The sequence below is a fragment of the Salvelinus namaycush genome, chromosome 21, assembly GCF_016432855.1.
Source record: "Salvelinus namaycush isolate Seneca chromosome 21, SaNama_1.0, whole genome shotgun sequence".
Lineage (NCBI taxonomy): Eukaryota > Metazoa > Chordata > Actinopteri > Salmoniformes > Salmonidae > Salvelinus > Salvelinus namaycush.
This window is the reverse complement of record NC_052327.1, coordinates 13,859,110-13,876,129: the sequence shown is the minus strand read 5'-3', so window position 1 is coordinate 13,876,129 and position 17,020 is coordinate 13,859,110. Positions and strand designations below refer to the sequence as shown.

Genomic DNA, 17,020 nt, shown 5'->3' with positions numbered 1-17,020 from the left:
GGTGGTTTTCCCACTGCTGTTCGGCTGCTATTACATTATCGAATGAAATCCAGGTGGTGAGAAAAGCAGCATGTTTCTCTGGTGTGAAACTCACCCCCCACATACCAGAGATACAGGAAGCATGCTCAGCCGGTGCTTCGAAAATCCATCATAAATACACTTCAGAGAGAACGGGGGGGAAGAACGGCTCACGTTGTCTGGCACAACTTTATTAGTACACGTTCTTCCCCCCAAATCATTGTGGAGTCCATGTGTCCTTCTGTTTAAGCTTATGGGGAGTGTAAGCTGTTCCTAGATCTGCGCTCGTGTGTGCTAGAAGCCATCTTGTTTATGGTAACCGTGTTGGATGGAAGCTGAATGCTGTTCCCTGTCACAGATTACATTAACCACTTCCATCTGCAAATCGTTAGATGCCTCCACAGTTCACCAGGCCAATTTAAGCAAGAGTTGTTGCGCTTGGCAGGCAGGCCCTTCTGGCTGAGGGGAAAGTCAATACATGGCTACAGTTAGCGATAATGCTGTAAATGCGCTATTAAAAACCAGAACTGTTTTAGCTTCCAAGCAGCAGTATGTGCGTCACAATAGGTGGAATTAGCCTGTTGAGGTGATAACTAAGCATGGGGGCGGCAGGTAGCCTAGTGGTTAGAGCGTTGGACTAGTAACCGAAAGGCTGCAAGATCGAATCCCCGAGCTGACAAGGTACAAACCTGTTCTGCACAAGGCAGTTAACCCACTGTTCCTAGGCCGTCATTGAAAATAAGAATTTGTTTATAACTGACCTGCCTAGTCAAATAAAGGTTAAATAAATAAATGAAAAGCATAGGCCTAGTGTTAGATGCGCACAAAGTCGCCAAGTGGTTCGATTCAAAGGTTGCTTAGAAAATAACCACTGTTAGCTTAATGCATACAGACTTTTTGGTAGCGCTTTAAGTCAAAGCCCTTTCGGCTAATTCCTCTGCGTATTTGTGTAACGTGAGGTTATTAATTGGAAGCAGGTTGTTGGGGTCGAACAGTAACAGCCTGTCTTGTGTTGTACCTGCCGAAGGCTGCTCCTCCTTAGCGGGCTTCTATTGTAGTCCTGAACACTGTACAGTCAGCATTCAGTCGCCACACAACTGATTTCTTCTAGGCCAACGAGTTGACTCCTGATAAGGAGGATTGGGGAACTGCGCTGACTTCACCAACATGGTTGGCACTCTGAAAACCTCTGTGAACACACAGTTCAGATGGTAGATAGTCTATGGACTTTCTCCACTTGAAGAGTGGTGCTCACAGGCACTGAATGGTCCACTCCAGAAACGAAACGATCCACATAAGTTTGCCGAAAAACGAGGATCGCACACTTTGTCCTCTTCTCGGGTTCAGTGTGACCACTTCTCTGAGGTGAGGGAAGGTCATATTTGACATTTTATCCCTCATTTATTCTTTCTCCTACCCTTTTTCATCTTTACTTATTTTAATGTAGACCTGTCTCTCCTATCCCCCCCTCACCCTATCCACAGACTCACCTGTCCAGTCAGGGACAAGAGCCTCAGGCCCTGCTCTCCCCTCTCTAACCTCTCATCTGGCTCTGCCCTTTCTCTTCATCTTTCTGTGCCCTCCATCTGTTCTCTTATCCCTTCATCTTTCTCACCCCGTTTCCTTTCTCCACTATTATACATTTGTAATTACTCTCTCTCTCTCTTCCTATCTTACCTTCTCAATCGTTCCCCCGCTCTCTTTTCTTATCTCTCTGTCTGCGTCCCTTCCTCTCCCTCCCTCGCTCTTCTCTCATACCCCCTTCCCCCATAAGGAGCAGTGAGACAGGTGTATGTGATCCATGCTTGTCAGCTACATGTTCTGTCATGTGAAACAGCTTATCGGCAGCCATTAAGGCTTCATCTACAGATATTATCAGAGTACACACGTTTTCAACGGCTTCCATAAGCCCCTCAGAAAACCATTGTGCTTGTTATTTAAAAAATAAAAACGTTGTTTTTATTTATTTATTTTTTTATACTTGTTTCACTGAGCCATTTCCTGTCTCCTCCCTAATTTCGTCATTTTCCATACCATGCCTCTGAGGTATTTTCTGGATCCATTACTTTATTTTAGGATAAAGAAAACATCCTTTTTGCCAGCACTGCTCCCCTGACACACACACACAGAGGCCGTGGCTGCTCGTGGTAAAGTTCTCCCAGGCAGAGTCTTTGCCATAAAAGGCATTGTATTCCTCCTCACCAGGCCAGACCAGACCCGAGGCCAGGGCCAGACATGTCTCTGGGCAGGAAGTTGACACCGCCTGGTACTAGGAGGAAACCATGCATGCCATAGACTATGTAGTCATGCTCACCAGCCGGCGGTCTGAAGACACTGCTTATAGGAGAGCTTTGAAGCCTGTGACTCAAATTATAGCGTTTAGGTACCTATTCTAGCCCACAGTAATGGGTTCTTCAAGTGTGCCGTGTGTTTTCTGTGTCTGTTTTTGTCAAGGTCGTTGCACGCACGGCGGTTTGAAGTCTCAGGATGATTTCCCGAGGGGGGAAAACGGACTAGACTGAACACACACAAAGGGCCTTTCTTAATCTGTGATGAATGCCGAGCGAGCCAGTGAGGGAGTCCTAATTCCTGGTTTTAATTCAATAACCAAACACCTCCTCAGCTCTGATTTTAAGTTCCTTGTAGGGGCCTGGAAGTTCTGGGTTCAAAAGCATTATCATTTTAAATGATAGGTGAGCTCTTTTCTTGAGTAGAAGTGGCGCTATCGATCTATAACAGGAAGTGGGGTAAGGCTGTAATGCAGGGTGATGTTGAGGTCAAAACTGGAACCGTCGGCTGGCTGACTGACAGACTGGATCTCACAGTTGTTGGCTCTGTCGGACTTTTAGTCTCCATCTATCCCCCTTTTGTCTATCACTCTCTCCTCCTCTCTGGAAGTCTTACAGCTTGCTGTAGTTCCTCTCCCTCTCGTTGCGTGACCAGCTGGACACGGCAGCTGCGTCGCCATCCTGATCCAGCAGTAACGTTGACCAGAGACCAGCCCTGTCTGCTGAGGTCCGTGTGTCTTTTCACCTTTCAGATCTACAGCCGTCTCGTCCTCATGACACTCAAGTCAGACAGTGGAGGGTGGTCTTAAAAGTCCTCAAACAGGAGAAGTTGTCAGCGAACATTTATAGACATAGTCTGTACGGTACTTTCCTCTGTCTTTTTTTAAAATGCATGTCTGTGTGTGGAAGGGAAAAGCTAGAGGTATGCTTTGGGGGACTTAAGGGTTTTGAGCAGTGTTCCTCGGTCCAAGAAGCCCCGGGCCTCCAGAGGTCTGTCATGTTTTGTAAATGTGTTTTAGTAGTTTCCATGGATATGTGAGTGTGTAATGTCCACACATTTTCTCTCCTCAGTCTTTCTCTTTCTGAGAGTACTTGATTAGGCCTGTGGGCAGCCTCTGTTTTCTCCCTCTTTGGAAAGCAAACTAGCAGTCTTCTTGAGCGTTGGCTTCCCTCTGCACGGCTCCCGCTGAAAAGACGGAGTGTTTTATGGCCACTCTTACTCTTTTTTTTTTTTCTCCTCCTGATTCTGGACTGGTGTCAGTCGTCCGGGAATCGGGATCTGGGAGTGGGGAGGAAAGCCCAGAGCCAAGAGCACACGGAGGGTGGGCACATTGTGTTTAGACAGAGGGTGTGGAGAGAGCTGGAGGAAGGAGGAGGGGTGGGGTAGTTTTAAACGAGGGTCAACAGAGGCACAATACATTCAGGGAGTAAAGTGGAACTCCCCTGTCCTCAAACAAACCCAAACTCTGTAATAAAACAGCCCGAAGAGAGAGGGAGAGTGAGGGAATGCAATGAAGATATGGAGGGAGGGAGATGATTAAAAAGGAGAGAGCGAGGAATTGAGCCGATCGCGTTCTAAAGTGGGACGCTGAAACTCAGTCGAGGTTAAAGCTCTGTGAAATCCCCAAGATGTTAAAGACCCTGACCGCCAGAAATTAGTGCCTTAATCGTTTTTGCGTAAAACGAGCCAGGTCTGCGGTGTCCCCCAGGCCTGCTTTTGTCTGAATTAGGCTAGTCTCACTAGCCTATTAACTCATTCAACCATTAACCCCTAGATCAGTGGACTAGCTGTTTGGGTGAGGGAAGGCGGAGAGTTACGGCCCTGGAAGTGTAGTGACGGTGTGATATGACAGACTCGTGTTAAAAGTAGCGCTGGAAGTACAAGGCGCTGCGCGCGGCTAGCTGTGTGGTATCTGGCCCTTACGGAAGGCCAGGGGTCATGCCCTGGGTCAGGCACAGGAACAGAATTCTCTCTGTACAGATGCTGGGTGCACGGTCCTTTTTAGCGGGCTCAAAACGCCACGGCGGGAGAGCCACGGCGACCCTTGCACTGACCTGTGTGCGACTGTGAAACACACAAGGTTGTCTGCTAAAGGCGATTTACATAACACACTCAGGCCAGGGTGATACGGCACAGTTCCACTTTCCGTTGAAGTGAATTTAATGCATACGAAACAACCCTCTGCAATGTAATGGCTAGGAGTCAAACTGAGTAGTTCTTAAAATGTCGTCTGTGACTGTCCCTGTGCCTCGCTCTAACCTGTCCCCCCTTCTCTTCCTGTCCCCTACAGGAAGTCTAAGACGAAGCCCAATGGGAAGAAGCCGCCAGCGGAAGAGAAGAAGCAGTATCTGGAGGCGGAGTTTACGAAAGTACGGGTGGTGGACTTCGACCTGAAAGAGTTGGTGCTGCTGCCCAGGGAGATAGACCTCAACGAATGGCTCGCCAGCAACAGTGAGTCAGCAGCATACACGCTGAGAAAACATATTTGGGGGTCGTGTTGAGCTTTCCGCTCGTCTTTCCAGACACGACATGGCTTTCAGAGAAGCGCAACACTTGACAGATTTACTTGAAGGTTTCCTCCAGTGTTCAGGCATCTGGATTTCTGCCGCACCAGAGTGCGTCTTCTCTTTGAACGTGCGTTCTGTAAAAGCACTGCACTGCAGCTAAATCCTCAAGACATTTATTTCCAGGTGCAGCTCCTTACGTTATGGGCAATTCCAAGGTAACAGTGACAGACCGATTTTGTACTTTTAAAATGTATGTCAAATAAAAACCAATGATTTTGCAAAGTTAAACAAACCATATAACTATATGCACAATGACTACTTAGCGATTTCCACTGAAACCTTTACAAAAAAACACATTTACTTGAAGAACAGTGCAGATGTAAGGTTTTGGTATGAGACGGTTTGTGCTGTTTGTGCCTCGATTCTGTTACCAAACTTTGCATCTGAACTGTTCTTCAAGTAAATGTATTTTTTGTAAAATGTTCTGTGGAAATTCTTCACCATAGTGCTTGTACAAACAGTTATATATATATATTTTTTTAACGTTGCAATCATCGGTTTTAGTTTGATATACTCCGATTTTTCACGTTAAAATGAAAATGTCACTCTCTTACCGTAAATTTGCCCACATACAATGGTGCGATAAGAACAATGTTATCTCTGGGGTTCCAGTCATCTCCGGCATCTCCGTCTTAGACGTTTCCTCCAGATGTGTCTGAACCCCTGTAATGCCCTGCAGGCTGAGACAGCAGAATATTCCATCCAGACTATTGACAATCCACTGCCTGTTATATGCATTGCCTTCTCCAGTATACAATAAACTATATTGATAGTTTAGGCATCTTCTCTATGGGCTTGTGAAGCCCTGCGTTCTCGGTTGTGGGTTGTTTGATCAGGCTTTGCGTGTGGGGGACTACACAGGGATTATTTAGTTTCTCCCAGGGCTTGTTTTGGAGACTGAGCAACCTGCCAGGTGCTCTCCAGAGGGAGATGCAAAGAGACTTTTTTTTTGCCGTTTCAATGGCTTTATGGAAAACAAATGGAGCGCTTTTTTCCCGACGTGAAATCGGGGAGTTGCGCAACAAGGCCGACCCCTGTCCGTATCGTTCTATGCTACGTAAGGTTGGCCACAAACCAACGTGGTGAAGAAGAAGCACGAGAAAACGTACGAAGAAGTTACCTTGGGGCTAAAATGCTGGTCATGAATGGAGCCAAAAGCACCTCCAACGTCTGTCTGTCTGTCTGTCTGTCTGTCTCTGTGTCTGCTTAATACCTGGGGCTGAACATGTACGGTTCTGTTGGAAATGTTGTCTGTACAGATGAACATAGCTGGGGCTCTATTTGAATGAATTTGATGCGTGTAGGCTATTTAACCAAGGCTAGATCTGGAGCGGACTCATTGCGGAGTGTGATAATGATATTACACATGATAATATTCCTCTTCTCTCCCGTCAGCTACGACCTTCTTCAATCTTATAAACCTGCAGTACAGCACCATCTCTGAGTTCTGCACTGGGGACACCTGTCAAGCCATGACCGCCTGTAACACGTAAGTCACCCCCCCCCACCATTGGTTTATTCATCAGTGCTCTGGCCTACCATTGGGTTATTTACCAGAAGTCTCGCAATCCATTATACAGACCCATGTCTTGATAGCAGCAGAGCTTTCTGACCGCAGGGCTGCGCTCGGTTACCCCTGACTTTCCATTTTGTAGTCTTCCCTCTCTCTCTCTCTCTCTCTCTCTGTCTCTGTCTCTGTCTCTGTCTCTGTCTCTGTCTCTGTCTCTGTCTCTCTGTCTCTGTGTGTTTTGTAAAGTGGAGGGCTGTAGAGCTATCTAATACAAGTGAGAGACTGTCGGAATGTAGATTTCGCTGTGAGCGTTCTCAAATCCCATGAGCATTTCTGAGGTGCCTGGCGTTCCTAGCTGGACTGGTGCATAGTGAGGTCTCTGTACTTAGACCACAGAGTTCCTAGATGGACTGGTGCATAGTGAGGTCTCTGTACTTAGACCAAAGAGTACCTAGCTGGACTGGTGCATAGTGAGGTCTCTGTACTTAGACCACAGAGTTCCTAGCTGGAGGTCCAAGATCGAATGGTTCTGAGAAGCTGATGGAGATGTGGCCATTTTTGTTTGTGTTCCATCGCCAAGTAAACTGGAGGGGCCTGTCTAGCTAATAGTTCTGGTCTCTCTCAGAAAATCCGGTTGAATATGTAGGACTTTCCATGGGCGCCATGACATGAGTCCTCTCTATACCATGCATCCATCCCCTGATGGCTTTAGCTCAGAAGTCACCTTCAGCCGTAGCTGTTCATAAAGGAATGCCTTTACTCTGTACAAAGATCTATCTACAGCTACAGTACAAAAGCAGAGCCTACACCTACAGTCGTCGGAGTCAAAGACCGTCATAACATGGAGGCCTATTCATCCCTGTCTAACAGAGGGGAGGAGGTTGACTAAGTATTCACCCAACGAGTTGGCCCTGTCAGGGCGGGGTGCCGTTCTCATGTGTGGAGCCCTTGTCTTTGGAAAGAGGCCCTCCTCGCCTGTGTATACTTACGGCTGGAAAAACCAGATCCCCCACATTTAGGCTAAACCACACTACGAATGTGTGTTTGCACGCGGGCGGGCGCACACACACACACACACACACACACACACACACACACAGTGAAAAATGAAAGTGGCAGAGAGAAAGCAAACAATGGAGAAGCCGTTGAGGAATGACAGGCCTGTGTCAGATTTGTTGTCAGGTAGCCTCGTCATGAACGGGAAGCCTGGGGAAGTTCATGGCAGACAAAAATGGCTAAATAGGGGTGGAGACCGGATGTAAATCAGTGACTCCTTGCAACACGTCAAACCAATGAAATGCCTTGCTTGGGCAGAACTCCAATAGTGCTCACTAGATTAATGTTGTAGGTGCAACAGTGTGTGAGGATGGATGAGAAAATGCCCCCCAAAAAATAATCACTTTTTTTTTATATATATATATATATATATATATATATATATATATATATATATAATTTCATTTTTTTTTCTTTTTTTTTCTCGTGTAATTTTATTGGTTGTTTTTTTTTACCCATCAAAATATGTTGATGTATGTCGAATTCTGTGTACACAAACTTAATTAGGTCTAGAATCAATATCCTAACTGTTAAATCGTCCATATACAGTGCATTCGGAAAGTATTCAGACTCCTTCACTTCCACGTTTTGTTATGTTACAGCCTTATTCTAAAATGCATTAAATCGTTTTTTTACCCCCTCATCAATCTACACACAGTACCCCATAATGACAAAGCAAAAACATTTTTTTAGAAATGTTTGCAAACAGAAATATCAAATTTACATTACTATTCAGACCCTTTACGCAGTAATTTGTTGAATCATCTTTAGCAATGATTACAGCATTGAGTCTACTTGGGTATGACGCTACAAGCTTGGCACACCTGTATTTGGGGAGTTTCTCCCATTCTTCTCTGCAGATCCTCTCAAGCGCGGTGAGGTTGGATGGTGAGCGTCGCTGCACAGGTGTTTTGGTCGGGCTCAAGTCCGGGCTCTGACTGGGCCACTCAAGGACATTCAGAGACTTGTCCCGAAGCCACTCCTGCGTTGTCATGGCTGTGTGCTTGGGGTCCTGTTGGAAGGTGAACCTTCACCCTAGTCGGAGGTCCTGAGCACTCTGGGGCAGGTTTTCATCAAGGATCTCTCTATACTTTGCTCCGTTCATCTTTCCCTCGATCCTGACTAGTCTCCCTGCCGCTGAAAAACATCCCCACAGTATGATGCTGTTCTCCCATCTCCACAGAGGAACTCTGGAGCTCTGTCAGGGGCCATCGGGTTCTTGGTCACCTCCCTGATCAAGGCCCTTCTCCCTCTATTGCTCAGTTTGGCCAGGCGGCCAGCTCTAGGAAGTGTCCTTCCATTTAAGAATGATGGAGGCCACTGTGTTCTTGGGGACCTTGAATGCTGCAGACATTTTTTTGGTACCCTTTTGGTACCCTTCCTCAACACAATCCTGTCTCAGAGCTCTACAGACAATTCCTTCAACCTCATGGCTTGGTTTTTGCTCTGACATGCACTGTCAACTGTGGGACCTTATATAGACAGGTGTGTGCCTTTCCAAATCATGTACAATCAATTGAATTTACAACAGGGGGACTCCAAGTTGTAGAAACATCATAGTTATCAATGGAAACAGAATGCTCAATTTTGAGTCTCATAACAAAGGGTCTGAATACTTATGTAAAACATTTATTTTATTTTATTTCAAACAACCTGTTTTCGCTTTGTCATTATTGGGTATTGTGTGTAGATTTATGAGAAAAATAAATCCTCGATTTTAGAATACGTCTAATGTAACAATGTGGGAAAAGTTAAGGGGTCTGAATACTTTCCGAATGCACTGTATATGGAAAAATACACGTTTTAAAATGTCGACCAATTGATTGATCGAAAGAACAGATTTTTTTCCGACCAAGGTTTTCTTATCGGGGACAGCCCTAACTACATATTGGAATGAAATATACAATTCTAACACGCAAACCCCATGAACCCGAATTCTCCCAGTGTTTCTAAGGAGGATTGTAGTAGGCTGTAACAGCTGTGGAGACGTGCAGTCCGTCAGTCTAATGGTGTGCCACAGTAACGGCACCCCGCCCTTTTCCTGCCTCCCTGGCTGGCACTCACCCACCCCACAACACAAAGTCACAGTCAATTCCCCCTACCCCAGGCACTGTAAAATGTGCTATTTTAGGAGAACTTTCCATGAGCTATGGGAACAGGCCCATTTGATAGTCTTATGCCCATTTTATGTGGGTGGGTGAATGGGTGTGTTGGTGTGTGGTTTTTTTTTTCTTGTGGGCTAATGACGTCTGTCTTTTTTGGTATGTTTGCCGGTCTTTGTAAGGTTGTCTGTGTGTGTGTGTGTGTTATCCTAGTGAGTGTTAGTGTTGTACTCTCCTCAGTGTGGAGCCTGGCCTGGTGCTTGTCTTGTGGCCAGTAGGGCCCTCCTGCAGGGTCACTTATCTGGACCCTCTACATTCCTCAGGATTTGTAACGTCTGCCCCACAGCCCGCCAGACCGAGACCACGCCATGCTGCTATTGTTAACACAACCGTCCCAGTTTGGAGAATTGGTTGAACTTTTCACCCAAAAAAAGGACTACTTTTCAACGTCTTGCGCTCATGGGATTCTGCTAGTTCACTCACCTCTACTGCTACAGTTTCTAGCTTGCTTTGGGTTTTAGTCAAACCTTTTTGTTCACAAGCTATTTGCCTTGTTTGTAGCTTGACCTGGGTAAATCCCACAGACCATCTCTGCTCTACGGCCCATTTGGAGCCTGCGCTGGATCCGTAACCCCTCTAGTTTTGACAGCCTATCATACCATACACTGCTAGCCTCATTAGCTAATGGCTTTACTACTGTTAGCTCTGTTTCCCTGTTGCTTTAGCCGTGCTAGCTTCGATCTTGCCCACTCCTAGATGGGCCTTCCCTGTGAGTTCTCTTCTTTGGCTCATGCGGTGCCTGGCCATGTTGATGTGTTGTGCAGTTTATGACCCCTTTTAGCTCACGTAGCCGGCTAGCTTCACTCTCGCGCTGCTAGCTCCAGCGCCGGTACTGTATTCCCAGGTTACGTGTGTCCATGCTAGCCATGCTATCTTTTTGTTTGGTGACTTCACTGACTTGCAATTTGACCTTGCTAACTCATGACTACCGTGGTTCGGGGTTGCCTTCAGTTACAGCCGTCTCTAACCGGGTCACCCATCTCCGGGAAATGTTTGACCAGTCAGAGCGAGCGAGCGACGGGGGGGGGGGGGGGGGGGGGGTCAGTGTCGCGTTACTCCAAGACCGCAGGGAATTCATCCCGATCTGGAAGGGAAATGGACAGGGGGTTATTAAGTCCACTGGAATGGAAATATGCAAACATGTCTATGTTAGAGAAGGTGGTGGGGTTGGCTGGTTCCTCACTGGGCTGGAGGTCTGTCTGGCAGGTCCACACACAGTTCAGTCATTCATCAAGTTGGGTGAAAGGTCCCGAACAGTCACACCCTATCCCCTTTAATAATTCCACCTCCTGAATCCAAGTTTTTAACAGGGGGAGGGGACCGGTAACTTTATCAATGTAGAAGCAACAGTCATTCTTTCATACTTTGATCCGAATATCATCCAATTTCATGAAAAACATGATTTTGACTGTCCATGGTCTTGTTTGGAGACGAGGAAATGCTGTGAATGTGTGGGCTTTCACATAGGGGTTTGTGTGTTTACATCTTTCAACATAATGATGTGAATGATTCAGCCATTTTTTTAGTTTCTGGAAAGGAAAAGCACACCATGCAGTGTAAGGAAGGTTCCTCGCCTGGTGCACAGTCTTTACCCGAGATGATTCACACTATGATATATGGGTAATGATTTGAACCGATCAGGTTGTTCCTTTTCAAGATCAGATGACTTGTCAGCGACAACATACTAGGCGAAGTAATAATAGCCTCAATCTCGTGCATTTCAAAGCACACGTGTTTATTTCCTGGGGCCACCCATACGGAGAATGTATGCACGCATGTCAGTAAGTCGCTGTGGATAAAAGCGGCTGCTAAATGGCTATTATTATTATTTACATGGAAGTAATGGCGTAGAGAAATGACCAGCTGTCTTGTTTGTGTCCAGAATATACTACTGGTATGACGAGAGGGGGAAGAAGACAAAGTGCACCGCACCTCAGTACGTCGACTTCGTCATGAGTCTGGTGCAGAAGCTGGTCACAGACGACGACATCTTTCCTACGAAATACGGTGAGTTTAAGCTCTGGTCCACGCCCGCAGCGCCACGCTGTGGTCAGTCTGCAGCCTCTCCCTGGTTCTCTGACATCAAACTGAAGCTGGGACTTTGAACTGTGCCACTGCTGCCCTCTACTGGCTCCAATTAAGTAATGTGTTGAATGGTTATTTGTTTTGGCACTTCATAGCTGTCTTGGCATTGTGATAGTAGCTTCTTTTTAAATCAGAACGGTAATGCTAGCACCAAATAATTTCTAAACTTGCTCTTCTCTCTGTCTCTCCGTGCAGGCAAAGAGTTCCCCAACGCGTTTGAGTCTTTGGTAAAGAAGATCTGCCGGTATCTGTTCCACGTCCTGGCTCACCTCTTCTGGGCACACTTTAAGGAGACAGTCGCCCTGGATCTACAGGGCCACTTGAACACTCTGTACGCACATTTCATTGTTTTCGTAAGGGAATTCAACCTGGTCGACCCCAAGGAAACCTGTATCATGGACGACCTGTCCGAAATCCTCTGCGCCCCTGCGCCCCCAGCGCCTGCCGCCCCTTCCTCCCCCACCTCGGCCCCTTCCCCCTCCTCACACAACCATGTGACGGAGAGATGAGCAGGGGTTGCCGCGAGAAGCAGCCCCGGGAAGGAGGTGGTAGATGATAAAGATAGAGGAGAGATGTGGAAACAGAATGCCTGGTCCCCTTCCTAGGCTTCTGGCTTCAGCAGCAGGACCTGGAGACCTTCCACTACCCTTATATTTCGCTATGACGCCAGCCAGCCGGAAGGATCCAGGTGGGAGGGTTTTTTGGGGGGTATGGGGGGGGGGGGGGGGGGGGTGTTGTCATGCCAACAGGAATTGGCGTCAGCATGTTCCTCCCAGGGGCAAATCCCTCCCATCTGCTCTGCAATTTAAACTAGGAACAAACTATGTGTAATGTTTTATTTGACTTTTATTCTATTTTGTTTTATTTTTCTCATTTGAGGACAGTGCGTCTGTTTGCCCTTTCCTCCCTCTGTCCTCTGCCTAAAGTATAGTTCAGGATGGTGGCTCTGCTTTGCTTGAACATACTATTGTAAAGTGTTGTTATTGTGTGGAGGAAAGGCGACTCTATTATCGTATTGGCTCTTTGCTCCCCCCTAGTGGTGGGAGGATTGAAGGGGGACGGTCACTACGCTGGCCTATAGGGAGCCATGTAACTGCCTGGTGGGCAATACTAGCCAATCACTGTTTGGGTTGTTAATCTTGGGATGATTCAAGTGCTTCCTACTCAGGACCTGAGAGAACACAAGTCACTGCTGCCAGAGAGAAGTACTCTATTTTTCTCATTCTCTCTGTCCTACAAAACTTCTCCCAGTCCCTTATATATTACAGTTGTCATTCTGGTATTACTCTAGTCAGGTAATCACCTGATGTACCCCTCTTTAACAGCTCCATCCCAGAGGCCACCCATAGAGGGCAGTATAGACAGGGTGGCACTGCCACACAAGCAGGGAGATGGAGAAGAAGATATAAAGATTGTATATTAGATATTTAATCTGACCAGATATGTTACTACAAGACAAACTGGTTCCCATTATTTGAGTACAGGGAGGGTGGTGGAGACCTCTTCCCCAGGGAACAGAGCTGTTTGCTGTGGGTACGGTACAGCGGCAGCCCCCCTGCCCCCTCCAGCAGCACAGGAGAAGGACAAAGACATTGGTTATGTCTGCACGCCCAAAAAGAAGGGAGGAAAGGAGGAGAGAGGATACGTGTGGGGGTGTTTGCTGTTCTGTATTGCGGAACAAGCCCCACCGTCTCTTGACGATACCCCCCCAGCCCCTTATCTTTTGGTTTTTATTTTCCCTTTCAAATGTACTTTTTTTTTTTTTATTATCAAAGATGAAACTAGTTCATGAAAAATAATGGCATCCTTACACATGTATAGACAAATGCACAGTCTGCTTCAACTTCACTGTACAGAGAGCGGCAAGCTGAATCCGTCAGACATAGCCTCTGTATCAAGGAGGATTTGGGTTTATAGTTCTCCTTTTTTATTTATATATATATATTTTTTTTTGCAGGGTTCTTCAGTTCTGGCTTTCATTTTTATGTATTTTAATTATTAACTAAGTTAAAAGCAATTTAATATTTTAAACTGCGGATAATAATCGAATAAAAGACAAATGCCGCTCGGTCTCATGTTGTCTTCTGTCAACGTGGTGGTGGTGGTGATGACTAAGTAGATGTGTGGCGTGCATAGTAACTTGACAAGGAAGTTCTCCTCTGCATATCATCCATACACACACACACACACATACTGTACAGTACATGTCAACAGGCATTCCTTTATTTCCAAGTCAAGCTTTGCATAAGACAATATGACGTTTTTACCATACAAGAGCATCATTATGTAGATCAGCGCTGGGCAAGTCCTTGAGGGCCACAGTGTCTGCTATTGTTTTCATGCAGGGTCAGATGAAAAGCCTGCAAGGACCCAGTTGTCCAGGAGGAGTGTTGGGCACCAGTCTACTACACACACGCTGGCCTGTGCCTTCAAACTGGATAATTGCATAGCTTTGTATAATGTTACAAATCTATCCAACTGTGTTCCATCATGCATGTTTTCATTGAGCACCCTGAGTATAAGGTATTTGATACGTGCATATTCTGGGATTGATAGAACGGCAAGATGTTCAGGCCCCTAAAATCCCCTAACGCTTTCAGGTAATATAAATGTAACATTGCAGTATGTAGGGGCACATGGCTATAAGGCTACAATACTTGATCCTGGTCTTGACTTAAAACCCACAGGGTGTGCAGGGTTGTGTTCTAGCCCAACACTGGATTCATCTAATCATATAGTCCTTGGTTGAAGTAGGTGTGTGCTGGGCTAGAACACACATGCACACCTTGTGGGTCCCATTGCCCAGAATCAGAACATCATAAACAGCATTTCTGTAATATTACAAAAATATCCATGAAAATGTTATTGGTAACAAAAATCTAAATTTCATATACAAAACACATTGGCACTATCCACTCCTTTTATTCAAGTTGTCTATTTAGGCTAGTGGGCTGATGGTGCTTTGACGCTTTATGCGCCTTCTCACCGACGGCCGCGGGGTGGAGTGCTCGTGCAGTTTAAACCGGGCGATGCCTCCGTCCTCATCCAGTTTCTTGGCACTGCAGCTGGGTGTCGGTACTCTAATCGCGTTACCGAATTTGGAGTAGTCTACCGCGTACGTGCCCTCTTCCTCGGTTATAGTGGGCACAAAGCGCTGCCCCCACAGTATCTCCTCGGACAGGTAGGATGTACGGGCCTGGGTGGTTATCCCCGTGGTCTCCACCACCCCCTCCAGCACCACTATCACCTCGATGTCATTCTTTTGTAAGTCCGCTGGTGACAGCTCATAGAGCGGGCTGTCTTTGTTGATAATGTGACATATGATGAGAGGGGCCACCAGGAAAATACCGTTGGTCCCCACGGGGTTGTCCATGTGAATGTCGATCTGGTCCAGGGGGACCACCTCGCCCTCCGGAGTGGTGCTGCGCCTTACCACCTGCATCCGCACGGTGGCGCTGATGATCATGCTCTTCCTCAGGTCCCCTAAACGGATCATAAAGCAGAGCCTGTTATTTCGGATGGAAATGACAGCGTGCTTGCTGAAGATCAGCGTCTCGGCGCGCCGGTTCGCCTGTGCCGTCTTCATAAATATACACCCCAGCATGATGGCGTTAATCAACAAGCCCACGATGTTCTGAATGATGAGGACCACTATGGCGGACAAGCATTCCTCTGTGACCATGCGTCCACCGAACCCGATGGTCACCTGTACCTCTATGGAGAAAAGGAAAGCGGAGGAGAAGGAGTGGATGTCCGTTACGCAAGGGACAAAGTCGTCACTTTTTTGATCCAGGTCGCCGTGTGCAAAGGCAATGAGCCACCACGCCATCGCAAACAGCAGCCAGCTGCATAGAAACGACATGGTGAAAATGATAAGTGTGTGAAGCCATTTTAGATCCACTAAAGTGGTGAAAACATCCTGTAGGAACCGTCCTTGTTCGCGAATGTTCGTGTGGGCCACATTACAAGTTCCGTTTTTGGCAACGAACCGAGCCTTCCGTGCTTTCCCCTTGAATTTAGGCTGCTGGACATCCTCAGCCAAGCGGGTCAGCAAGTAGTCGTCAGGGACCAGTCCTTTTCGGGACAACATAGTGCTCCCATAGCCTACTATTCACCGCGGGACCACTTGCCAACGATTAAGCAGATTAGCTACCTCCTCTTGATTAAAATCTATAGGCTAATTTCCTCTTCTCATGTGCGTCTTCTAACCGAAGGCGACTGCCCGTGAAAGTTCTCTTCCGAATGGCCGCAGCTGCCGGAGGAAGAGTGTTGCTCTGTCATCTAGTTTCTAAAAGTATGTGAGCTCTTCACATTGCCCCGTTCCAGATCAGGCAGGCGCACCACCATAGCCGCCCAGGTCCCATGAGAAGATTCTGCATTCAGCTGCCGCTGTCAGTCACGCAACTGCAACTCGATAGTAGCCAACCGTCGCAATTGACGCACTGGGCTGGCACGCTTGTCCCTCGATTAATGTACATATAATTCCTACCTATAAAATGGTAGATAAATCGCAACAGCAGTGGTTTATGCAGAACAAACCGTTCTTTCTTTACACATTACTCCATCTGTAGGCTAATATGAGACATCTCAATGCCTGGATTATGCTGGTGGCATTTCCCTCTAGGGATAAATTAACTTAATTTAGTTAAATTGTTTAACTCCAATAGTTTATTTCTGGAACGTTGTTACATAGGGTCAATTCAGGAAGAGTGGCAAATCATATAAACTGGGTCAATTTAATCCTGACGCGTTTATTTATTGATCTGACAAGAGAAAGTCAAAACTATTGTTACTAAACCCTTGCAGAGAAACCACATGATCAAAGTCACATCACTTCATTGGTGTGACATCACAGTGGGGGGCAGAGCAAGCTTCAAACAGGAAGTTCACCCAGCGAAGCACAGTGGAAAATCAGTGATATAGTTGTCTTTCTGTTTTGATGTTGAGGTGATAAAACCGTCAGAAATAATGCACTGTACCAAATTGGTGCATACTATGCACTGGTGCATCAAAATACCTTTTAAAAAGTTGCCAATATTATGTTTCAGTTTTGTAATTCAGTATTTTTTTTTTGTTGTCCTGCTTTACCAACCATAGCTTCCTAAAAAGCTAGTTACAGTGGGACAGTCTTATAGGCTTTTCCAATGGTGGAGGAAAGAGATCCAGTTTACACTAGGGACCCCTAATGTAAGGGTTCTGGTTCTTGTAGTATTACACAAAACAAACCTAAAGCTTACCTTGACTTGGAAGAGTTCCAGTGTTGTGTTGGAAAGTCATAGCCAGCTAGCTAACATAGCATCCCTCTGTTTGTGCAGGGTTTTTCAGCAGGCTAA

At 46.4% G+C, this 17,020-nt stretch overlaps 2 protein-coding genes across 5 annotated transcripts in view; one reads left to right on the top strand and one right to left on the bottom strand.

Annotated features, from left to right (window-relative positions):
* Positions 1-13,757, top strand: part of LOC120066124 (MOB kinase activator 2-like) — a 96,181-nt gene extending 82,424 nt beyond the window's left edge. For all 4 annotated transcript variants that reach the window (XM_039017254.1, XM_039017253.1, XM_039017252.1 and 1 more), the window contains exons 2-5: positions 4,598-4,758; positions 6,270-6,363; positions 11,485-11,609; positions 11,883-13,757. In XM_039017254.1, the coding sequence (XP_038873182.1) occupies positions 4,598-4,758; positions 6,270-6,363; positions 11,485-11,609; positions 11,883-12,196 (694 nt within the window). In that variant the 3' untranslated portion in view covers positions 12,197-13,757. The remainder of the gene's footprint in view (positions 1-4,597; positions 4,759-6,269; positions 6,364-11,484; positions 11,610-11,882) is intronic.
* Positions 13,758-13,904: 147 nt separating this feature from the next.
* LOC120066123 (ATP-sensitive inward rectifier potassium channel 11-like) lies at positions 13,905-15,958 on the bottom strand. The gene has a single exon (XM_039017250.1). It carries the CDS (start codon positions 15,775-15,777, stop codon positions 14,626-14,628), a length of 1,152 nt encoding a protein of 383 aa, XP_038873178.1. The 5' UTR covers positions 15,778-15,958; the 3' UTR covers positions 13,905-14,625.
* Between the last annotated feature and the right edge of the window lie 1,062 nt (positions 15,959-17,020).

What these genes read in the sequence shown, in the direction of transcription:
- LOC120066123 (XM_039017250.1), bottom strand. Translation starts at nt 15,777, where the DNA reads ATGTTGTCCCGAAAAGGACTGGTCCCTGACGACTACTTGCTGACCCGC.